This window comes from Haliotis cracherodii, unplaced genomic scaffold (assembly GCF_022045235.1).
Source record: "Haliotis cracherodii isolate W230 unplaced genomic scaffold, xgHalCrac1.p SCAF_6, whole genome shotgun sequence".
Taxonomy (NCBI): domain Eukaryota; kingdom Metazoa; phylum Mollusca; class Gastropoda; order Lepetellida; family Haliotidae; genus Haliotis; species Haliotis cracherodii.
The window spans coordinates 9,851,163-9,877,995 of NW_027266319.1; the positions used below are offsets into that span (position 1 = coordinate 9,851,163).

Sequence of the window (26,833 nt, forward strand, 5' to 3'; positions counted from 1 at the left end):
TTGTGACCCAATGTTGATTCCTAGAATGACACAAAGTTATGTCAGAGATAAGTTCTATTGGACACAGTTTATGTAGTTATCCTATAAATAAAAGCGACAAACCCCTTTCAATATTCATAAGAATTCTCTGCTGAAATCAGAGCCCATTGCACGAATCCGACTATATCATGAGCATGTGTTTATGAAGTAGTGTTGACACAAGGTGTTCGCGAAAAGGTGAGCGATACCTGTCCCACAGTTGACGCCGTCACACATACATGCAAAGGCAAGGCAACTGTTCACCTGAAAAATCACGGGAACGTATTGTGCATGTTAAAATAGAAATTGCATCTGAAATCATTTTGGTTACTGGTGTGACAAAATTGAAAAATATCATCCGCATGGCTACACTAAAACTGTTTAATGTTTCTTTAAACCTTTCCACAGAAACGTAATTCCATCTTGAAGCATATATTTAATAATGTTCAAAATCTCATTTCGGTTTATGTAACCCAAGCAGGCACGCACACAGGCGTGTAGGCAGGCAGGCACGCACGCACACATGCATGCACGTCGCTACATAAGTGCAATGATCTTGAACACGACCTTAACCTCACGTACACGCGACCGGTTCCAAGCCTAACAAAACATCTAGACTTTTTGTCTATATCACTCACAAATATCCATTTACCTTACGTTACCGAGTCCACATGACCAGCAAATATATAGGTCAAGGTGAATCCTGTTTTCGCTGAATTAAACTTTGATCTGAGACATCAGGTTTGTTTGTTTGTTATTTAACGCCACACTGAGCAATATTCCAGCTTTATGACTGCGGTCTGTAGATATTCGAGTCTGGGCCAGACAATACAGTGATTGACATCATGAGCATCGATCCACGCAATTGGGATAAGATGGCATGCATCAACCAAGGCAGCGAGCCTGTTAAGTCGCCTTTTACTGCAAGCATAGTTGCTGAAGACCTATTCTACCCCGGATCGGGTTCAGTCCTTAGGAGACCAAGCATATGTAGTGAAATTTATGTGATGGTTTGGCTGTTTAAAACCTTTTGGGAAATTAACTATTGAAAGTAAAGTAAATTTAAGAAAAATACATTCAATATGGAGTTTTGTTACCAACTGATCAATGTGATATATCTTTTTCACCCGTAAGAATAGACACAATATGAATTTTTGTCAAATATTCATTGAAAAAGGGTAGTTGCAAAACATTAAGTTATGTATATAGCACAGTAAAGTTCTAACTCTCAGGCACAATAAAGTAATATTTGATGTCAATCAGAATGCTTCATATTGACACAGAGCCTGCAAAAAACGAAATTCACGTGCTCGTCGAGCGGGTGACAGACACCTGTTCAGCGCAGACGACAATCGTGTGGAATGAGTGAACGGATGCAAACATGTGTGTTCAGGCGCATTGCATGTTGGGAAGACTTGTCACTGACTTGTGTACAAATCAACACGGCGTGCATTAAACACTTGGCTGACAATCGTCACTCATCATCATGATAAAGGTAAGACAGTTTTACATTTGACGTGATTTACATCATTCCATTTCCGGCTTTTCGATACACAATAGCCGATGTAAAAACTTTGATTCGCAGGTGTAGAAACCGTAATAGTTGTGTATAATTTTATGGATGTTCTATACACTTTAGGGTTTGTTGTCAGAGCCCCGCGAGCGTGCAATAATGTTCATGAATTTGGTAAATATGTATTTTAGAATGACACTCATTTCCAAGAATCCGGTTAGAAAAGATTTTCTTGTCATAAGAGGCGACGAACTTGATCGGTTGGTCAGGGCCTAGATTTTCGAAACGATCTTACTATCTTAGCTAAGATAAATCTTAACAACTTACCACAGGTATGGGGCTATCTTAGATTTACGACAATCTTAAGATATCTTAGGGCTATGATAGTTTCGAAAATAGGCTACGATAGCTTACGATTTCCTTACGATAACTTTACGGTAACTTTACGATAATTTTAGGACTACGATCGTTTCGAAAATCTAGGCCCAGGTTCGTTGACTTGGTTGATGCATGTCATCGTATCCCCTGTTTGCTGTGCAAAGTTGCGTCCCTTGGGCCCACCAGAAACCTATGATTGTGGGTTCGAATACGGTTGCCCCGATTGTGTTTCTAGGTTTGTCAGCACCATACCCGTGCTCGTGGGTTTCGCAAAAGTGGTAAACGTCTAAGACCTGCATCACTTCGGGTTTTCCTACCACATTGAACTGACACGCCGTGATATAACTGGAATACTGTTAAAAGCGGCGTTAAACCCCAACTCACTTACTCCTCGTATCCCAATGAGTGGATCGATACTCATGATATCAATCACTGGATTGTCTGGTTCAGACGCGATTATTTACAGACTGCCGTCTATACCTGGAATATTGCTGAATGCGCGGTTTAAACGGCAAACAAACCATTTCGAAGATGCGGAATCGTCTCAATAATAATTATTATTCACTCGTGAACAGGTTTTTTTCATTTGTGACTTGATGTTTTCTTGGATATGTTTGAGGGTCCTAAAACAACATAATCGCTAAAACTCGGATTCGTTCCGTTCTTTAGTTTGTTTTTGATATAGTTTTAGCACTACTGCAAAGTAGGAACAACATTAACATAAATTCATTCTGACATACAGATATGCATGGAACACCAGAGATGGACAGACGCTTTTATAAGCAGCTGAATAACTGAATTTGGACACAGGAAATGCAATACAATATAAACATTTCGTTTTTAGTTTCAACAGAATCAGTAAATGCGCTATTGTGTGACTGGATTTCTGGTCCATCACTTGATTATCTGGTCCATCACTTGATTATCTGGTTTGTCTACAGGCCGCCGTCGCATGGCAGGAGTACTGCTGTGAGGTGTCTGGCTGCAAACACATATTATTTATGTGATTTGTGTGAGTAGAGAGTGCTATCGGCAGGGCAGGACATGCTTACCCTTTTCGCGAATACTTGGTGTTATCACTGATTTTCAAAAATCAACTCATGTAAGTTTCAACGCTATTTTGCCTTTAAGGTCAGGTGGAATCTGATTCGCCGAGACTGGTGATTCTCTGGCGTTGACATAAATATATATATGCACATCTACCGATATAACAGTTACACAGAATATTCACTCAGTCGCTTTAAAGATAAATAGATGTGAGTATTCAAAACATGTTCAAAATCCATCCCCTAATTCCATTTGCGCTGTTCTGTTTCGGGGAAAAGAAACTTATGTTCACGTTTACATTGAAATTCAAGCATGCATTTTTACATCTTTAGAACAGCTCCTATTTTCAGTAAATATTTCACTCTTTAGAAAATCCTCATATTCTATATTTTGAATAACGGTAGTCATTGAACATTCTAAAACATTCTGTCCGTGTAATCAAATCATCAATTTTGCTACAAATATCAAGGTTATCGAGGATAAAAATAATATTTGTAGGTAATAGTCTGCAAGAATTCGCTTGTATAATACCTTGTTTTCGGGTTTTAAATGTTAGAATTTCTCTGTGATCACATATAATTTTATTAAGTTTGTTTGCTAAACAAATGTAGTACCATTGAAAAAATGATTCAACTTGCGAGACTCCATAAATAATTCTTTAATATTGTCATTGTTTACATTTTGTTTACTCAAGGGTATACCCAGCTATATGCATCTTTCCATATCTTTCCAATATGAATTACAGAGCAGGGCTAGAAACTAACATTTTTAGTCCACTTGTCCTTAAATGATAACATATAGCAAACTCTTTAAAATGGCACATTTCTAGTAGTCCTTATGATACCTTAAGTATTGGCCAGTGTGGCAAGGACTACAGGACTAGTGCCAATTTCTAATGTTGCAGAATATTCAACTCTTTGTTGTCTATTCTTTAAATACATCTTATTATGTCAAATAATTTTTTCTTATCCTTATATTGGAATATCAGATTTACCGCTCTCAGCAATAGTCAGTCAGGTGAAGGTGGCCTGTAATAATCTTGTCTGGACCAGACAAACCAGTGATTGAGATCATAAACAACGTCCCGCGCCGTCGGGGGAGGTGGCGCGCAATCAGACAAGTCACCGAGACTGCTCCAAATTAGTCGATGCGTACAAGTTACAGATTGCAGGGGACCTACTCCAACCAGGTTACACCGGGGTCATATACTCTGAGTAAACTACTGCGATCAGTTAAACTCACTCACTGAGGATGCTAATGGTAACGGCAAACAGTTGATGGTAATGTTTCACTGCAGGTGGTGCAATTATCATGTACGAATATTCTAATATTGGTCTTATAAAAGAACTATAGATTCGTTGATAATGTTGACTTCATCACTTTGTCCTTTATGAGGATATCAATTCAGACTGAGGCCGATTATAAAATATCATTTATATCATTAGTCCATTTGGTATCATGTTACTGGTATGAAGCTATTGATGCTGTTTTTCCCTTTCTAAAATAGTGTTAAACGTAAGAACAAAGTAATCTTTTAGATGTTTGTGACTAAAGAAAATTCATTTGTCGAGCCATCTGTGTCTGGTGTATACAAACTTACCAAATTTGTTTGGACATAGGTAGTTATGCAGAGTTGTTTATATACAGACTGCACATTGTTTAGTATCGATCAAATGAACCTCTTGCCGTCTGCCCGAGGCTAGGGTGTCCACCAGCCTGTAGCAACGCCTAGTGGACTTTGATAAAGACTAGTGGACACGCTTGCCTCGGGACGATACCTCCTGGACTATGGTATACTAGTCACACAATACATGTAGCATATCATTATCAGTAAACAAACAAAATATTATTGTCAATCAAGTGTTTACTCATGTTTACTAAACATGGCACATGCTTGACGTAAAAGTTAACGTCACACAATAAGCTGTAATCCCATATTTCTAAGCTATCCGATGTACAACGCCATGCATTCACATAGTTTAAAACAAGAGTACACGTGTACTTATGCGCATACGCATACACGGCCATGTAAATATTACAAGAGTGCAAATACACGTCAATATAAAATCGATTTGCCTTCGCTGGTTAAAAACTATTTATTCACAGTGCTTCAGTCTGGTGGCAATATGACTGGGTCACGTGACAATTCCTTGAAAACATAATGTGCTAGGTAAGGGCGAGGGGTGTTTTCCTGACAAGGGAGGTCTTTGATTTTTCACCGAGTCTGATGACATTTTGATGAAGCAGTGGCTATCATATAGCAACCATTCACCAGACATTGTGTACCAAACAATTAGTGGATAATTCCTGTACTTTTAGAACAAATAATATACGTTTTGATTAGTATGCATTTTTTATATCAGTCAAGTTGTTTTGACCAGTGACGAGACTTGATTCGAACAGATCAGTTACTTTTCGATCGTTCTCTGTTTTTAAAGAAACGTTTTAACTTTATTTGTGTGACTATTAGAGCTCAATACATCAATACATTTAAATGATAACGGTTACAATGAAATGCAGGTTTTGCAGCAAGCGGCGGAATAAATGAATGAATAGTGTTAGAGTTTTTACCTTTTTTCGTAATTAGCGATGTATTTTATTTGATGTCCCGTATGACTGAGAATGGGTTAATGTCTAGCGATGTTCTCCGTTTATCCCATGAACATATCATTAATGCATTTAGTCACCTACCCCACATACCTGATTTGAGGCTCGTGAAAATCCGGGGTAGGTCTTCAGCAACCCATGCTAACCGTTAAAGTTGACCATGTTTGTCGTGAGAGGCGACTAACGGGATCGGGTGGTCAGGCTCGCTGACTTGGTTGATGCAATCCAACTGATTGACGCAATGAGCAACGATCTACGCAATTGTGATACGATGACATGCATCAACCCAGTCAGCGAACCTGATCACCCGATCTCGTTAGTCAGATACAAGTCATGTACATAGTGTTATACCACCAACTTCTAAAATGGTATCTTCCATGAGAAAACATTAGTTAGTATGTTCTTTCTGTTTAACATTATTTACTCGAATGTCATTATTGTCCCCCGCCCCAACGCAGTTGGCGGGGGATATAGAAATGGGTTCCGTCCGTGTGTGCGTGTGCGTGTGCGTGTGCGTGTGCGTGTGCGCGTCCCGAAATCGTTTCCGGAGCATAACTCAGAAACCGTTAAATAATTTCTTACAAAACTTTTCATTTTTACCAGACACATACTGAACTGGTGCCTTTTGCTAATTAGGAGTTTTATAAATTTTTATGTTTTACGTTTCCATGGCAACAAGTTGGACTTAGGTTCTATAAGGGTGGTGTTCGTTTCCGGAGCATAACTAAAAAACTGTTAAATCCTTTCTTACAAAACTTTGCATGTCTACTAGGCACATACTGAACTGGTGCCTTTTGATATATAGCACTTTCATAAATTTTTATTTTTTACGTTTCCATTGCAACAAGTTGGACTTAGGTTCTATAGGGTAGAGTTTGTTTCCGGAGCATAGCTCAAAACCCATTCAATACTTTCCAACAAAAACTGTGAATGTTTACCAGACACATACTGGACTGGTGCCTCTTGCTATTTAGGAGTTTAGGTTCTACATGGGTGGTGTTCGTTTCCAGAGTGTAACTCAAAAACCGTTAAATACTTTCTTACAAAACTTTGCATGTCTACCAGGCACATACTAAACTGGTGCCTTTTGATATATAGCACTTTTATAAAAAAAATATTGTTTATGTTTCCATGACAACAAGTTGGATTTAAGTTTTAATATAGGATTGGTTTACTTAAGTAGTATAACAAATAAACTGTTAAATATTTCCTTGCCAAACATTGCATGTCTATATATAAAGCGCATACTGAACTAGTGCCATTTGATATTAAGGAGTTTTAGAAATGTTTATTTTAGAATTTCCATTGCAGCTATTTTGACATGGGCTAAGAGAAATGTTGGGTCAGTTACCTGGTTTGGGACCATAACGTGTTAAAATGGGCGGGGTATATAGATGACTTTGTCAACTATACGCTTGTATATTAATTACATTAGATCTTGTTTATTTCTGTTACATAAGTTTTCTAAATATGGCATTAAATTTGATCATGTTATTCTATGTATCGACTAAAACAGATGACAGTCTGTTAATTCCTTTTTATAGCTATATTTGATTCCTTATTATAATTATATTTTAAAATATATAACTACATTATGTCAACTATAAGATTTAAGTAATTCAAGCCTTTGTCTCCTAATGGTTTTGTTTCTATTATTCATTGCGTTAATTGATCTATTGATCATTCCGTTCGTTTGAAAAGGAAAGATCCAAGGAAACTCATTCAGTTGTTTGTCAATCTTGCTGATTGTCTTCAGTCAATATAATATGTTTGATGAATCCCGCGAATCCCACTCTTCGAGGGGTGGCTGGAGAGTTCTGAACTTAACTATGATGGACTGCGTTGATGAAGTCGGTTACTGATTATTTATCAACATAATCCCCTCCGATGTTCACACACTTCTGCCAACGATGCTGCAACGCCTGGTTCCCACTGGTTAGGATGGCTTCCTCCTGGTGGTGTGAAAACAGACATCCTCATTTGCATAATGCTTGCCAGATAGTTCTTCCATCAAGTTTGGGAAGAGGTGAGTACGATGTGTTCAATGGTGTCGAAACCACACATGCTTTGCAGCCATGGCGACAACAGACTTGTACACAGATGCATTGTCCTGGTGGAACAACACACCTTTGTGTGTTTTCTACGACGGTTAGCCTTGGTCGTCTAAGTCGCAGCGTTTCGCTGTGCAGAGTTGCGTCCCTTGAACACGCCAGAAACCTATGGTTGCGGGTTCGAATCCTGGTTCGCCACGATTGTTTCTAGGTTTGTCAGCACCATACCCGTACTCGTGGGTTTCATCGAAGTGGTAAATGTCTGAGACCTGCATCACTTCGGGGTTTCCCCTAACATTAAGCTGACACCCGTGATATAACTGTAACACTGTTAAAAGCGGCGTTAAACCCAACTCACTCACTCACTCACTTGGTAGTCTTACCCAGGCCTCAGCTTGTCAACATAACAGTGTCTGGTGTCCCCCGCCGTGATATTGCTGGAATATTGCTAAAAGCGTCGTAAAACCATACTCACCCACTCACTTAACATAATATTGGCCATTAATGGCCTGACCTTTCGGAAGGTAGTAGTCCACAAGAAGTCCAACAAAATCAGCAGAGTCGACTTCAAAACGACGCAAATTCATTCGCAGGAGTGATGATGAACCTGAGCGTGTAGGATCAGGTACCCAGCCGGTTAATTCCTCAGAATGTTCTCAACTCTCATGAGAGATACCTTCTGTATTGGTCATGCGATGTGGGGAGTCGGCGATCATCCATAATCATATCAGGTATTTTGTTTCCTTAGTGGTGGCAGTTGAAAGTCTTTCGTTTAATTCATCTGCGAGGCTCTCTCTCTTCCCCTCTTCACTCGAACAAAGGAAGGTGCATCATCCCTAAAGTTGACACCATGTCCGCATGGATGAATGTTGGAGTTAGCCTTTTCAGTTGGAGGTACTTAATGACAGTAGGCAATTTTGTTCATTTTCATCAACAGAGAACACCTAGTCACTTTGATGCCTCTACAAATATGCTGCCTGGTTGTATATTTGGTCAGCTTGTACCATTGTACTTAATACACGCAAACTGTTAAGGGGGAACCGCACACCCTTTCTAGTTAGGCTCAGATCTGTTAGGCGCAAGTTTGGTTGGTAGAAACCGTTGTTCACGTTTGATAAATCAGCAAGCCCAAACGATGTACAATGATGCGACATCCTCAATTAGTTGCATAGCGTCATGTCTTGTTCAAGTAATCACCGATAAAATATTAATCGAATGTAAGAAAAGACGTCAATTTCACACCGCTGTGATACTTTGTCATCGAGATTCCTCGTTGCTGTTTTGCTGTACACACCAGATACCCAGCTGTACCAGAGACAATCTCATCACAATCAGATCTTTTACTCTCGGCTGGAAGAACAAGGATCGCGTGAGGTGAACTCTCTAATCGGCCAATCAGCTTCGAGGCTCCTAAGTTGTCGGTAGGAGTGAGCGAAGCATTCAAACGAACACAAATAATCGGTGAGTTCCGAATGAAAAAAATAAAACCATTAGCCTCGTAGACCATTATTAAGGAATAACAAATAAATCAGTGCTTGACATTCTTCAAATACAGGTGACAAACTACGTGCTTACAAATTGCTGGCACGACACTGAATCTAATCAGTCTACACAACGAGTAATGTTATGTTATGTTCAAACTTTAAGAATGACAGAGTAGCGGGTAGCCTTGTGGTTCAAGCATTCGCTTTTCTCTTGAGATCAAGTTTGATTTCAGTTATGGGTAGGATAAGCCTGTTCTTGGTTTCCCACGCCGTGAGGTAGCTGGAATGGTTTACAACCTGTGATGTGGAGCACACATATGATTCATTTAAGAATTGATTTCAAGGATTCTGACTGAATTTTGACGCTGTCTATTTGGTCACTCCACATCTATCGATAGGCATCGCGATCCCCGAGCTGGCTGTGCATGTCAGCTGTCCCGGCGCGGAGGGAAGGAGTACATAATTACAAATTTTCATCAACAGGGATGGTCATCTGTCACATCTGGTTTAACTCACTGCGACATCGCCGCGACATCGACGTCACACAGCGTAGGGTTTTAGCGATAGTGGGTTAGTGGCTCGATCATTGCCGTTCGTGGTGGTCACCGTTGTGGAAGACGCTGTCGTACTCTTGGAAGTTGTAGTGAGTGACTACCGTCACGGTGGTCTGTTAATAGTTGAGTCCACGTCAGGCAAAAGAGGTATCACCATAAAGCCGTCGCTATTACGTGATCGATCATTTGATATGGAAAAAGCAACTGGTACCCAGGTTGTTGATTGTGCAAAGAAATTATACATGTCTATATAGAAATGAAAACAAGTGTTGTAACATGGATTTCCAGATGCTATGCATATTTACTACATAAAAATATCAAGGACACCTGAGTGTTTTCATATTGGTATAGATAATCAGTCGTGCATTGCATGTTCTTTATATTCTTTTGAGTAGTATATGTTCATTAGTGTTTAGGCTCTGTTGGTTTGATTGACATATCTAGTTGGACCCGTGAAGATCCGGGGTAGAATAGGTCTTCTGCAACCCATGCTTGCCGTAAAAGGCGACTATGCTTGTAAGAGGCGACTAACGGGATCGCGTGGTCAGGCTCGCTGACTTGGTTGATGCATGTCATCGTATCCCAGTTGTGTGGATCGATACTCATGACATTAATCACTGGATTGTCTGGTCCAGACTCGATTATTTACAGACCGCCGTCATATAGCTGTAATGCTGTTGAGTGCGGCGTTAAACAACAAACAAAACATATCTGGTTGAGCTTCTTTGTCAGTTATATTGATGGCTTCTTACAATGACGTGTTGGGTTTTCCTATCATATAGACATAATCTCGCTCCTCACAATGACGTGTTGGGTTTTCGTATCATAACGCGACATAATCTCGCTTCTTACAATGACGTGACGTGTTGGGTTTTCGTATCATATCGACATAATCTCGCTTCTCACAATGACGTGTTGGGTTTCATATCATACCGCGACATTATCTCGCTTCTTACAATGACGTGTTGGGTTTTCGTACCATAACGCGGCAAAATCTCCCTCCTTCCAATGACGTGTTGGGTTTTCGTTCCATATCGGGATAATATTTTCGCAAGAAACAATCGTTAAAACCCTTATAGACGTGCAATAGCTGTTGTCGTAGCTGTTGTCAGTAGCGGAGGAGCAACCGGCGCTGCTGGTGAGGACGATTAAATAAGGAGGATTGGAGTGTCGCGATAGGAACGTGGTTCTAAAACGGATTTTTATATTCTTTCAAAGATAATGACAATTTACACCTCAAACACTAAAAATGTGCTTGTGCGATCGGTTGCAAACAAAAGCGTCATTTCTATAACATATTAATATCTAAGTTTCGTACATGTGGGCCATTTATAGAAAAAATAGGAATCTGTGTCAAAAGAGAAACGGTTCATTTATCTCATAAATTCACATCACACATAGGGAACCCTTCCACCATGGAACGAATTAGTTTTAATCAGATATTCATTAAAGCATTTCCGGCAGTAACAACCATACAACTACCACTTGGAGATTCTCAAAATCGCTACTAAGACTGTTTTAGGGGAGTTTTCTCCGTTTTACGACCGCCATGAAACGGCAGTAAGTCTGCGAGGCTGCATAAGCCCCAGGAACTGAGATGGGGCCGGCTGTTCCTGAAGCGCCTGATGTTGGGCAAAAACCCAATAACGCCCCTGACAGGCAGCGTGTTCAATAACCCCGTCAGCGCGGTGATCCTAGACAGAATGTGTCGCCTGAATCCATTTCTGCATACTGTTATGCAGTTCCAATTGGTGTGAAGTCCGGGAAGGACGGTTCCGTCATTGCAGATGCGACGAAGGATATCATTCTTTATTAAACTCGTATCAAACGCAGCTCCGTATTCTGTATTGACCACGAAGTCATTTCGAGGCATCGTGCGACGTAGATATTTACATATTTGGTTAGAAAATACTCGCGCAGACCCCGGGTTCATTATCGATTAGTCAGCTATTTTGTTTTATCACGTTGCACTGTTAAGACGCTTAAGACCGGAGTCTATTAAACTACGAAATAACAAGACTGCCATGATACACTGACGAGTGATCGTTCATATATAGTGCACACCTATATATTTCAAGTGTTAAAGAAGTCAAAATTGATTGCTTATTTGCCGACGGTTAAAAAACTACCTGCTCTCAAACGTGGAACATTAGCATAATTGTCTTTTGGGACTCCTTACTCCAATAGGATACTCGGTTATAAACCTGGTCCTACCTACAGCGATATATTTTTTTAAACTACATTAAAACATATATTCAAGTTCCTTGAATAACTTTAAATAAATGGCAACTTTTATTCTTGGCATTTGATTCTTAGTTCTTTGTTGATACAATGCAATGCAATGTAATGCAATTTGAAATGTGTCTTGACTGATTACTGTAGTACTTTCCGACTCTGGGAACAATAAAACAATTACAACAAATAAAACGATATTGTCGTGTGAGGACTCGGATATATACCTGGACCTACCTCTGATACCACGCCCTATAGACGATGTCCCTCTGTTTGAAGTATGCGAGAGACCTACCTCTGATACCACGCCCTATAGACGATGTCCCTCTGCTGGTGGTATGCTAGAGACCTACCTCTGATACCACGCCGTATAGGCGATGCCCCTCTGCTGGGGGGGGGGCGGGAGAGATCTACCTCTGATACCACGCCCTATAGACGATGTCCCTCTGCTGGTGGTATGCTAGAGACCTACCTCTGATACCACGCCTACAGACGATGTCACTCTGCTGGGGGGGCGGGAGAGATCTACCTCTGATACCACGCCCTATAGGCGATGTCCCTCTGCTGGTGGTATGCTAGAGACCTACCTCTGATACCACGCCTACAGACGATGTCCCTCTGCTGGTGGTATGCTGGAGACCTACCTCTGATACCACGCCCTATAGACGATGTCCCTCTGCAGGAAGTATGCGAGAGACCTACCTCTGATACCACGCCTACAGACGATGTCCCTCTGCTGGTGGTATGCTGGAGACCTACCTCTGATACCACGCCCTATAGACGATGTCCCTCTGCAGGAAGTATGCGAGAGACCTACCTCTGATACCACGCCTACAGACGATGTCCCTCTGCTGGTGGTATGCTGGAGACCTACCTCTGATACCACGCCCTATAGACGATGTCCCTCTGCAGGAAGTATGCGAGAGACCTACCTCTGATACCACGCCTACAGACGATGTCCCTCTGCTGGTGGTATGCGACAGACCTACCTCTGATACCAAGCCCTATAGACGATGTCTCTCTGCTGGTGGTATGCTAGAGACCTACCTCTGATACCACGCCCTATAGGCGATGCCCCTCTGCATGCGAACAGGATACTCTGCTAAAGACTTGTACTTCCTGAGGGCTATCTGGACCTGAAATAACAAGTCCTTACCAGTTAGGGCACATACGACTTGATTTCACTTGGAATATCAATATATCTTCGACGTCGTGTGTCGAGACACATAAGGTTTGGTAACTACTCCAATTAAGAATATTCTCAACGTCCCCAAATTTCCATATGGTATATGTACTAGATGTCTGGTTTACTCCAAATCCTCATCGGACATCGGTGTGTTTTGGTCCAGTGTGTTCTTGACAAACAGCGTTTCTAGTTCGTGGTTACAACAGTTACTATTGCGAAAACTCGCAAAAAGTCGTCAGAACGTGGCAAATAAGTCGATAAATAAGGAGTCGACTGTACCACATAGGTGTGAATGTGTCAGTACCGTGCAGTATCAGGGTGGGGACAGTCACCTTTCAACAGGCACAACTGTTGGGGCCTACTCCACAACACGATCACCTGGTGCCACCCCTTAACCGGCCCCAACATCATCATCTTCACCCACACCCACTCATCACCTCCCGCAAACCCTATAACTATGTCACCCACAACTAATTCGCATTGTTCACCACCACCACCATCGTCCGTTACCCACTTGCCATCACCGCCACCACACACACACACACACACACACACACATCATATTTACCTCCATCGCACATCAACAACCACGATAACTACCCATCACCACCACCCATCATATTTACCTCCGTCGCACATCAACAATCACGATAACTACCCATCACCACCACCCATCATATTTACCTCCATCGCACATCAACAATCACGATAACTACCCATCACCACCACCCATCATATTTACCTCCATCGCACATCAACAATCACGATAACTACCCATCACCACCACCCATCATATTTACCTCCATCGCACATCAACAATCACGATAACTACCCATCACCACCACCCATCATATTTACCTCCATCGCACATCAACAATCACGATAACTACCCATCACCCCCACCCATCATATTTACCTCCATCACACATCAACAATCACGATAACTACTCATCACCCCCACCCATCATATTTACCTCCATCACACATCAACAATCATGATAACTACCCATCACCCCCACCCATCATATTTACCTCCATCACACATCAACAATCACGATAACTACCCATCACCCCCACCCATCATATTTACCTCCATCACACATCAACAATCACGATAACAACCCATCACCCCCACCCATCATATTTACCTCCATCGCACATCAACAATCACGATAACTACCCATCACCCCCACCCATCATATTTACCTCCATCACACATCAACAATCACGATAACTACTCATCACCCCCACCCATCATATTTACCTCCATCACACATCAACAATCATGATAACTACCCATCACCCCCACCCATCATATTTACCTCCATCACACATCAACAATCATGATAACTACCCATCACCCCAACCCATCATATTTACCTCCATCGCACATCAACAATCACGATAACTACCCATCACCCCCACCCATCATATTTACCTCCATCACACATCAACAATCACGATAACTACCCATCACCCCCACCCATCATATTTACCTCCATCACACATCAACAATCACGATAACAACCTATCACCACCACCCATCATATTTACCTCCATCACACATCAACAATCACGATAACAACCCATCACCCCCACCCATCATATTTACCTCCATCGCACATCAACAATCACGATAACTACCCATCACCACCACCCATCATATTTACCTCCATCGCACATCAACAATCACGATAACTACCCATCACCCCAACCTATCATATTTACCTCCATCACACATCAACAATCACGATAACTACCCATCACCCCCACCCATCATATTTACCTCCATCACACATCAACAATCACGATAACTACCCATCACCACCACTCGTCATATTTACCTCCATCACACATCAACAATCACGATAACTACCCATCACCCCCACCCGTCATATTTACCTCCATCACACATCAACAATCACGATAACTACCCATCACCCCCACCCATCATATTTACCTCCATCGCACATCAACAATCACGATAACTACCCATCACCCCCACCCATCATATTTACCTCCATCACACATCAACAATCACGATAACTACTCATCACCCCCACCCATCATATTTACCTCCATCACACATCAACAATCATGATAACTACCCATCACCCCCACCCATCATATTTACCTCCATCACACATCAACAATCATGATAACTACCCATCACCCCAACCCATCATATTTACCTCCATCGCACATCAACAATCACGATAACTACCCATCACCCCCACCCATCATATTTACCTCCATCACACATCAACAATCACGATAACTACCCATCACCCCCACCCATCATATTTACCTCCATCACACATCAACAATCACGATAACAACCTATCACCACCACCCATCATATTTACCTCCATCACACATCAACAATCACGATAACAACCCATCACCCCCACCCATCATATTTACCTCCATCGCACATCAACAATCACGATAACTACCCATCACCACCACCCATCATATTTACCTCCATCGCACATCAACAATCACGATAACTACCCATCACCCCAACCTATCATATTTACCTCCATCACACATCAACAATCACGATAACTACCCATCACCCCCACCCATCATATTTACCTCCATCACACATCAACAATCACGATAACTACCCATCACCACCACTCGTCATATTTACCTCCATCACACATCAACAATCACGATAACTACCCATCACCCCCACCCGTCATATTTACCTCCATCACACATCAACAATCACGATAACTACCCATCACCCCCACCCGTCATATTTACCTCCATCGCACATCAACAATCACGATAACTACCCATCACCCCCACCCGTCATATTTACCTCCATCACACATCAACAATCACGATAACTACCCATCACCCCCACCCGTCATATTTACCTCCATCACACATCAACAATCACGATAACTACCCATCACCCCCACTCGTCATATTTACCTCCATCACACATCAACAATCACGATAACTACCCATCACCCCCACCCATCATATTTACCTCCATCCCACATCAACAATCACGATAACTACCCATCACCCCCACCCATCATATTTACCTCCATCACACATCAACAATCACGATAACAACCTATCACCACCACCCATCATATTTACCTCCATCACACATCAACAATCACGATAACAACCCATCACCCCCACCCATCATATTTACCTCCATCGCACATCAACAATCACGATAACTACCCATCACCACCACCCATCATATTTACCTCCATCACACATCAACAATCACGATAACTACCCATCACCACCACCCATCATATTTACCTTCATCGCACATCAACAATCACGATAACTACCCATCACCCCCACCCATCATATTTACCTCCATCACACATCAACAATCACGATAACTACCCATCACCCCCACCCATCATATTTACCTCCATCACACATCAACAATCACGATAACTACCCGTCACCACCACCCATCATATTTACCTCCATCACACATCAACAATCATGATAACTACCCATCACCCCCACCCATCATATTTACCTCCATCACACATCAACAATCACGATAACTACCTATCACCACCACCTATCATATTTACCTCCATCACACATCAACAATCACGATAACTACCCATCACCCCCACCCATCATATTTATCTCCATCACACATCAACAATCACGATAACTACCCATCACCCCCACCCATCATATTTACCTCCATCACACATCAACAATCAGCTAGTGTCATCATCCCAATCTCCATCGCCTGTCTCCGACCCCCACCACCCATTTCCGACCCCTACCACCCATCTCCGACCCCCGCCACCCATCTCCGACCCCCACCACCCATCTCCGACCCCCACCACCCATCTCCGACCCCCACCACCCATCTCCGACCCCCACCACCCATCTCCGACCCCCGCCACCCATCTCCGACCCCCACCACCCATCTCCGACCCCCGCCACCTATCTCCGACCCCCGCCACCAATCTCCCAGGTAATCAGGTGATGCTCATGTGCCCTCGTGACAAAGGGTATTCAGATAGCGTGCCATAACCTACGAAGTGCAGCTCGTCTGTTGTCCTCTCCCCGACCCGCTTCTGCAGTATCCGCTTCACCTCCGAGGATGTTTTCGCCTGTAATATGAAGATATAGAAGTAATTACTGCGCGGTGATTTATCACCTGACACGTGTGAAGTATTACATGACGATAACGCAATAACGATGACACATTAGCCTACCTAAAGATCAAAATACCGTCGTTTTTTCCCGATAGACACACTATACCGAACCTTCAGCCAGTACGCAAGCCCTATGAGCTCATTTGTAAGGTGAATTATGACCATAGGCCCATTCGAAAGCGATGACAAGTCAGACAACAGGGCCCCGCAAAGCGATCATAGCGCTACGGCAGTCTGTGTTTAAGTATGGGAGTTACGATCACCTTAGTGCTACGACAGTCGTAGGTCTATGCTTAAGAATGGGAGAACGCTGAGAACGATGACCTTAGCATTACGACCGCATTGTGTAACAGGGCCGTCCCCAAAACTGCATCCTTCTGCTTTACCCAGATTGTCAGAAGTACTGTATTCCTGGCAGCAAATCCCAGGCTGCGTCATACCAAAAGACGTTAAAAGATGGTACTTGTTGTTACCCTGTCAGGCGCTCGGCATTAAAGGGCTAAAACAAAGACTGGTCGGCTCGGAGTCAGTATACTGTGTCTGAGTGGGGTATTCATGTTAAACTGCGGCATGGTATCTCAGTGCGCTAGCACAATAAATCGGCATCAGTCCGAACTAGTACAAGCAGTCACACACACACGTGCATGCACGTCGCTGTATAAGTGCAATAATCTTGGACGCGACGTTAAACCCCATTTCACCTCACCTCCTGGCAGCAAACCCGGGTTTATATTTTGTGCAATCGAGACTGGACCAAGCAAACCAATGTTCGACAGCAGTCATTGTGACCTCCCGGTCCTTTACTTCAGATACAGTGAAGCCCAGGAGTTCTTATTGTCCTGGGTGCCGTTAAACTCGGTACCTCCCATACCTTGGCATAGACTTACGACAGTCGGTAAGCTAAGGTTTTTTTCTACAACGGCACTCGGGGCTGATGGGTAGCCTTGTGGTTAAACCGTGCGCTCGTTACGCCAACTAGGTCCCGGGTTCGTTCCCCACATGGGTACACGGTGTATCATGTACCGATGGCGGTCAGAAGATCTAATATTCACACACGTATGTCACCGAAGAAACACTACTCAAAAGTTAAGAACACCCGATTCTATCGTTAATCTGTCATGCCATGACGAATTATGTAATTAATTATATTGATATGAAAGCATCTTTAACTTGTTTTGACAGGTATGTCTTTGTTACTTGTTGTGAATTGTTTACATGCATTACTAGCGGGGTGTAGGGGAGTTTATAAGCTGCTTCAGTCTGGTGGTGTCCTTTCAACCAACTGAAAACCCAGTCCCCACACGCCGCCCTAGGCACACGTGTCTCACAATATCTGGTCAGAAAGTATGATTTATTTGGTTGGTTTGTTTTTTTAACGCCACACTCAGCAATATTCCAGCTATATGCAGTAAAAGGCGAGTAACGGGATCGGGCTGTCAAGCTCGCTAACTTGGTTGATGCATGTTATCGTATCCTTGTTGCGTAGATCGATGCCCATGATGTCAATCACTAGATTGTCTGGTTCAGACTCGCTTATTTACAGACCGCCGTCATATAGCTAGAATATTGTTGCGTGCGGCGTTAAACAACAAACATACAAATAATAGACACATTCGGAAGTCGTTGTTTGAGTTCGTTTTCGAGATACAGAAATCGGATATGCTGTCTCATGTTTCGCTCAGGCGTAAGAAGAATTTGAAAACCTCGACCTCGTCCTCCGTTCATCACGCAGACAAGTATGGTATCGGAGCAAAAGATCTGATTTTAATGAGACTGGGTCCGGATAAATATTGTAGAACGCTGAATAGTGTAATGATTTTTTAGGGTTTTTTTACAAGCTCACATTTGATTCATCAACACTGGCCCGAACGGTACAATCTACGTATTCTGGAGAACAACATATTTACCTCCGGTGTTAAAATGTAGTTTTGTCATTAAAGTTCAGTACAATTTCTTTGGTGGTATGAATATTGTTTACCTCTTTTGTTGTCCGGTACTCTGTGATGTCAAACATCAAGTTCTTGTTTACAGAAGTGTCCGCAATAAGATTCAACGTCTGATAAAAGTTCAACACCTCCTTCACTCTGAAAAAGAATGATTAGCGTTAACTTGTACTTCCTATCTAACAACCGCTGCTATATATGCTCGACACAACCTGCAATAGTGCTTACCATAACCTTGGGTGTCCCTTACAACGAAACAGATACAAACACATTATGAAAACGCGTAATGGAATTTGGGACATAATTTTCAAGGAACTGACAGAAAACAAAGAAATTGGTAGTGAGGCCTGAAGACATGCGACATTGCAATAATGCCTGAGTTCGAACCAATACGCGAATAGTATCACGTTATCCTTAACAACATGTCTCCACGTTACACAAGATGTTTCGCCTATACCTATAACGTTAACAAGGGAGTAGTGTGACCTAGGGTCATGCATGCTGCAAACAGGTTTGACACAAATTATATCATTGTTGTGTGACGTTACATCGTCTGTTGTTACAGCCCATTACAAGGCCACGTCAACGACCACAGAATTACATAAAAATGAGGCATGACATTTTACAAACTTGTGACTGATATTTTCAGTAAGGTCAGTGATTAATATATGATAATAACCAACTTTCGTCGCGTTATTGTGTGTTTAATGGAAAGTAATAAAATTGTAAAAATCCGCATGCCTGAACAATGATTGACGGACCTTAGGCCGATCAAAACTCTTGAACGACGTTAAACCCCACTTCACCTCAGTTCGACTGTGGAATTCGAGTCATCTGCTGGGTTGTGTATACGAGGGATTTTAATCACTTATCAGTGTTGCAACAGATGCACGTGCGAGCCGACCACAGGTCTGTCTCTGGTTGTTAGGCTCGGTGACACTCGTATTGCTGAGTGCGGCGTTAAACAAAGAGACTTGTACGAGACTAGGTTTTTACGTTTAATCACGGCCTCGTTATTATGGTGACAGTTTCGCATTACATTCGCTATATGAGTATTCTTGTGGCGCTTCACTCAGTAATCGGGCTTCATTCAATAATGGCGTGTGAGGGAAGTGGTTTTGACACCGTAGTCTTCAACGTCCCCGTTATGTCACATCCACACAAGAGTAGATTCGAACCCGGTGATCTGGTGTGAGGTGAGGTGAAATGGGGTTTAGCGCAAGACATGGTAACAACAAGTACCATCTTTTAACGCTTTGGTATGACGCGACCGGACGGACGCTTTTCCACAAGACGACCCGTGAAGATCCGGGGTAGAATATGTCTTCAGCATCACAGGCTTGCCGTAAAAGTGGATTATGCTTGTCGTAAAAGGCGACTAACGGGATCGGGTGGTCAGTTTGGTTTGGTTTGTTTGTTTGTTTAACGCAATATTCCAGCTATATGACGGCGATGTGTAAACAAGAGGCCCATGGGACCGGTATCGCTCACCTGGATATTTACGCATTCATGACAAAATATACATTTGCATTGTACATGTAAATAATACTGCAAGTATTTCGTAATTTTGACTCTGTCAGCAATCAAAATTGGGTGGATGGCAAATCTGACAGCATGAACGTATGTTTCTCCAGCTACAAATGTAGCATAAAAATCTGAACCGTTTCCATGTTATGATCCAGGATCTAAGTTTCCAGAGGCAAGGCTGGACCCCAGGACGAATCATATTGGCATAAATGTATTATTCTCTTAATAAAAAAACAAATGTATACAATGTATCTGTTTATTATAGGGTGGGGATAATATGGGTTTGCATGTTATGATCAAGGTTCTCACTCGATCCTTAGGGAGTGCCGGGGAGATGAAGAGAAGGGCCAGTCCTGGTATACCATAATTATGTGCATTCCTCTCATCATACCCAGCAAATGTACATATGGTTGTACGGTGGGGTCTTAACTGTGTCAAAGCATGCACTCTTTTTGGCCCCGCCCCTCGGCCCTTGGGGTTGGGTGTGTGCGTGTGTCAGCCCCTCCATTTGTACAATTGTGAATTCCCACCAGCTGAGAATATTTCCAACCAAATATTGTTGATGTCCATCTCTAAGTTCCGGATAAAAAGTCGTTTTAAGCAATATTGCCAAATTACCCTTTTAGCCCTGCCCCTCAGTCCCCGGAGGTGGGGTTCACCCCCTCCATTTCTCTAATTTGAATCCCTACCATTGGAGAATGCTTCCAACAAAATATGGCTGATATCTCTTTAGTTCCAGTGAAGAAGTTTAAAACAAATATGGCGAAATTACCCCTATTTGGCCCCGCCCCTCAGCCCCTCCATTTGTTAAAGTTTGAATCCCCACCACCTAGGGAATTTAGTTAATTTACAATTAGTAGTTCAGAAGAAGTCGTTTGAATAAATTCTTGACGGACGGACGACGGACGCGACGGTATGGCATAAGCTCACCTTGGTCCTTCGGACCCGGTAAGCTAATAATCTGGACAAGACAATCCAAGGCGCCGCAAAGCAGAGTTGCGTCCCTTGGACACTCCAGAAACCAATGATTGTGGGTTGGAATCCCGGATCACCCCGTTTAAGTTCCTGGGTTTGTCAGCACCATACCCATGCTCTCTGGGTTTTCCGAATTGGTAAACGTCTGATCACGTTGGGCTTTCCTCCCACACCAAGCTAACACGCCGTGATGTAACTGGAATACTGTTCAAAGCGGCGTTAAACCCAACTCACTCGCTAAAACATTTTCCTAGAGGACCCCGTTGTAACGCTAAGCATGGTTTTATATGCATCGTGGTTCCCGTTTAATTAAACCATCCATGGACATATTTAAAGGGATACGTATAACACCGAGTAGGTTTGATTTAATCATTCCATTCCATATATACGGGACGTTAATCAGGCTGATTGGATACCTCGTTATGCCACAGTAGACGGTCCTTTGTATTGTAGACACATCCGTCATGATTCGGTTATTCTAAAGGAAGATACAATCACATCGCGTGAGGGTTTGATAGGGTCTGCAGGCTATGTTTCAGCTGATAACATGACACGGGTCCTGGGCAGGTTTGCAACACTTACTTGTGCGAGTGAATGCGCCATGTTCTGAACAACAGAACGATGAACCGGCACAGTTTCTTGAACCGCGGCTTGTGCATAGTCTGAAATGAAATCTCCACATCGTATTTATAATGGAATCAGGTATCCATGAATAATTCCTACCTTGGGGCAGGAGTGTATTTTCCATTGCCGCTTTAGTTTGAAATATTGGGGCAACCTAAGTAGGTTACATAGCTGGTAAGTTGGTAACATACCTTATTATGTAGGGGAGCGCCGGTGGCTCAGTGGTATAAGGCCACAAAAATCGCTTCTTGTTGTTCCAACCTCAAGTTGTCATCGCATAACCTGTATTCGTGGGTTTTACCAAAGTGGCAACGTTCATATGGCCTGTCACCTTGGGCTTCTCTCACATAAAGCGGATACGCCATATATAACCGATATTCTTCCCCAAGCGACATTAAACCGGAGTCCAGTATTCTGTGATTTTGAGGTGAGGTTCACTCACGGACCAGGCCTGCATCACTTCAAGGTGCATAATGTCTAATATACCTATGTGGACTTGGGTCTCGGTTGAGAAGGGAAAAGTTATGTATTGATAGCCTATGTTTGTCTATTTAACGCCGCACTCAGCAATATTCCAGCTATATGACGGCGGTCTGTAGATAAGCGCGTCTGGACCATACAATCGAGTGATTGACATCATGGGCATCGAACTACGCAATTCCGATGACATGCATCGACCAAGTCAGCGAGCTTGACCACCCGATCCCGTTAGTCGCCTCTAACGACCAGCAAAGTCGCCTTTTACGGCAAGCATGGGTTGCTAAAGACCTTTTCTACTCCGGATCTTCACGGCTCCCTATGTCAATAAGATTGGTTCATCCGATTGGCAGACAGGGGTGACACCTTCATATACTCGTTTATGACAACATATCCATGTGATTAATAGCCGAGTTGGGGCACGGGTGGCCCAGTCGTCTGAGGCGCCGCGATTCGCTGTGCAGAGTAGCGTCCCTTGGGCACGCCAGAAACCTATGATTGTGGATTCGAATCCCGGTTCGCCCTGATTATGTTTCTAGGTTTGTCAGCATCATACCCGTGCTCGTGGGTTTCACCAAAGTGGTAAACGTCTGAGACCTGCAACACTTCGGGCTTTCCTGAGCATTAACTGGAATACTGTTAAAATTGGCGTTAAACCAAACTTACTCACTAATAGCCAAGTGATGGAGATAAATACTACGCAGAAAAAGTTGAGGACCAGGGGTCCTGTCATATTACTTAGGTAATAGTATGGCATGACAGATTAGTATATTTATATGAAAGAATCGGGGGTCCTCAACTCTTTGAGCGGTATACGTGTATGTGTCATAAAGTCTGACATTAACGTTGTAATGGAAGCCTTACCTTGTGGGTTGATAATCCCTTCCAACGTACAGTCTTGTGTTCAGACATGATCGAAGTATGCCAGTGTCTTTCTGTGGCGTGTGTATCACTGTGTGTATGTGTTGTGTAATTAGTTCTACAGAACCTTGTGATCAGTTCTGATAGGGATGCTGCACCGTCACATGCAGCATTCAACGGCTTTTCCTTACCATTCCCTTGCGGGAAACACGAACTGTCGTCTCACAGATGAATACCCTCGCACTTGTTCCTGATGTAATGCAATATAGACAGATTTTACTTGTTCAATCGGTCAGACGAGGTATTAAATGTCCCAGACGCCACACGAGGTTCCAAGTGTCCCAGCGGCCAGACGAGGTATCAAAATTATTGTCCAAATGGCAAGACGAGGCATCAGATGTCCCAGTGGTTATTGGAAGCATCAGATGTCTAGGCGGTTAGAGGAGGCATCGAATGTCTCAGCGGTCAGACGAGGTATCAAATGTCCCAGCGGTCAGACGAAATCACACCAGGCACTGGGTAGACAGAAGGGTGAGATCTGTCCAGAGAAACCCAAATGACACATTCTTAGCCTGTTCCGTAAGATATCGGTTAGATGCGTGCTAAGCGTTCATGCCCCAACTCCGGTATGGGGGCCAGGGGTATATCTGCTTCAACATCCAGGCATGTTCGTTATATGTTCCAAGCCATATGAGCGTCACGCATATCGCGCACCTGTTATCGGCAGAGATTCACGGCTATGACAAAACGAAAGATTCTTTTGGCGACCAATCCTTTGATAGGTATTGAATGATATTGCAACAGTCCCCCTGTTGTTGAATGTCTGATTGTTGATAAATACTTATTACCCAAACACAAATCTTTTATCTATGGAAATGACGATTTGGTTTGTTTGAAACCGACTGGCCGCACGGTATACGCGAATGTGTCAATCTGTTATCGCTCTTAATGCTGACGAGGAAATGTATATCCATGGAGCTATACACGAAGCACACAATCCTTGCATATATTTCAATTTAACGATATGAGTTATTGTATGTTAGTTACCTTCCGACACGCTCGGGAATGACCAACGGAGATTGTTATGTTATATTTTGGGTGTTCGTCAAGAAAGAAAGAAATTCGGTACATACACCTAGAAAAAACTAACCACCGCTTACTACATTGTAACATTTTTTAGATATCGTATCCTGTATAAGTTTTCTCATAAAGACCGTTTGTTTTTGTTTACAACGTGACATACTTATATTGAAATACAGAAACAAAAATCCTTTATTTCTTTTTGCTTAACGCCACAATATTTCAGGTCTATGGCGGCAGTCTGTAAATAATCGAATCTGGGCCAAACAATCAAGTTTTTGATATGTAACTCACTCAATCAACCAAGTCATTGAGCCTTACCACCAGGGCCCACTTGCACAAAGCGATCTTAGCGCTAAGATGATCGTAACTCCCATACTTTAACATAGGCTTACGATAGTCTTAGGGCTAAGATCGTTTTGTGCAAGTGGGCCTAGATCCTTTTGGTCGCCTCTTAAGACTAGCATAGGTTGGTTGTTGGTGCCCTATTCTAACCTGGAATCCCCACAAGGGAATACCATCGTTAACTTATGGCATGTTTTGTAAGTGTTCCATGGCAATATTTGATTTCTCTTTTAACTGCTTCATCTGCTTCTTTGAGGCATATTGTATAGGACTCGGTACTTGCGGTTGTTTCAGTTGCTACCGAGTACTTCTACAAAGTCCTGGGGGCCCAGTCGTCTAAGGCGTCGCGCAGGGTTGTGTCCCCTTGGCGTGCCAGGATCCTATGGTTATGGGTACGGTTTTCATCACCTTACCCGTGCACACCTTTCATCAAAGCTGGAAACGTCTGAGGCTGTTCTGTCGTGAGTTAGTGGGTTTGGGTTTAACGCCGCTTTGAACGGTATTCCAATTATATCACGGCTTGTCAGCTTAATGTGGGACGAAAGCTTGAAGTCTCAGACGTTTACCACTTTTGGTGAAACCCACAAGCACGTATACATAGTGCTGACAAACCTAGAAACACAATCGAGGCGTCTCTCACATCAAGCTGACACATCAAGCTGACTGAAAAACTGTTCAAAACAGCCTTAAATCAAACTCACTCCATCCTACTTATCCAGAGTACCGTCACACAAGACCCATGGAGATCCGGGTTAGAACAGGTCTTCAGCAATCCATGCTTGCCGTAACAGGCAACTATGCTTGTGTAACGGGATTGGGTTGTCAGGCTTGGTTAATTCATGTCATAGTGTCCAAATTGCGTAGATCGATTCTCATGTTTGTTTTGTTTGTTGTTTAACGCCGCACTCAACAATATTTCAGCTATATGACAGGGGTAAATAATCGAGTCTTGGCCAGACAATCCACTGATTGACGTCATAAGCATCGATCCACGCAATTGGGATACGATGACATGTATCATCCAAGTCAGCGAGCCTGACCACCCGATCCCGTTAGTCGCCTCTTACGACAAGTATTAGTCGCCTTTAGCAGCAAGCATGGGATGCTGAAGACCTATTCTTTACCCGGATCTTCACGGGTCATTAATCAATAGATTCCCTGGTCCAAACTCGACTATTTACTGACCACCGTCGGAATATTGCCGAGTGCGGCGTTAAACAACAAACAAACAAACAAACAAACCGTCACATCACAAAACCCCAGACCACAAATACATCTTGCGTGTCTTTAGAAACTGTAAAACGTTGTGATCTGTGACATTGTTCCTAAGAGCTAAGGTAGGTGCTCTTGCTATCAACGACTGGTTTGACTTCTCCAATCTCCGCGACATACCTGCATACAGCATTAAACACCATTCTCTCACTCTCGCATATCGAGGTGATTGATGATTGCTGAAAAGATATGGACATTTCAGTTACTGTAGGTAATGACCTATGACCTTATATCATGTTCTGGTAGAGAAGCCTTTAATGTTAACTCATTTGTTGCACAGCTTCACCGTGTCGTCATAGATATTGTACATGCACAGCTTTCCCACGGAGATCCGAACAGGAAAAGATTTTGTCAATCTTTCAAAGCATTGACAACTTCTTCCTGGTGGGTACTTTCGTATACTGTTCAGGTGAAAATGTAAGAAATTGTAGCTGTGATTTGCCCGTTTAAAGTGCATGATCACGGCGTGGAATTCATATCTGTGCCATGCTCG

The 26,833-nt window shown here is 42.8% G+C and overlaps 1 protein-coding gene across 1 annotated transcript in view; it reads right to left on the reverse strand.

Annotated features, from left to right (window-relative positions):
• The window catches only part of LOC139444859 (cyclic nucleotide-binding domain-containing protein 2-like), a 44,444-nt gene extending 20,750 nt beyond the window's left edge, over positions 1-23,694 (reverse strand). Inside the window, exons 1-5 of the mRNA XM_071225850.1 lie at positions 23,647-23,694; positions 22,264-22,343; positions 19,215-19,320; positions 17,117-17,191; positions 12,932-13,020 (exon numbers count right to left, since the gene is read on the reverse strand). Coding sequence (XP_071081951.1) covers positions 12,932-13,020; positions 17,117-17,191; positions 19,215-19,320; positions 22,264-22,343; positions 23,647-23,694 — 398 coding nt within the window. The remainder of the gene's footprint in view (positions 1-12,931; positions 13,021-17,116; positions 17,192-19,214; positions 19,321-22,263; positions 22,344-23,646) is intronic.
• Positions 23,695-26,833: the final 3,139 nt, after the last annotated feature.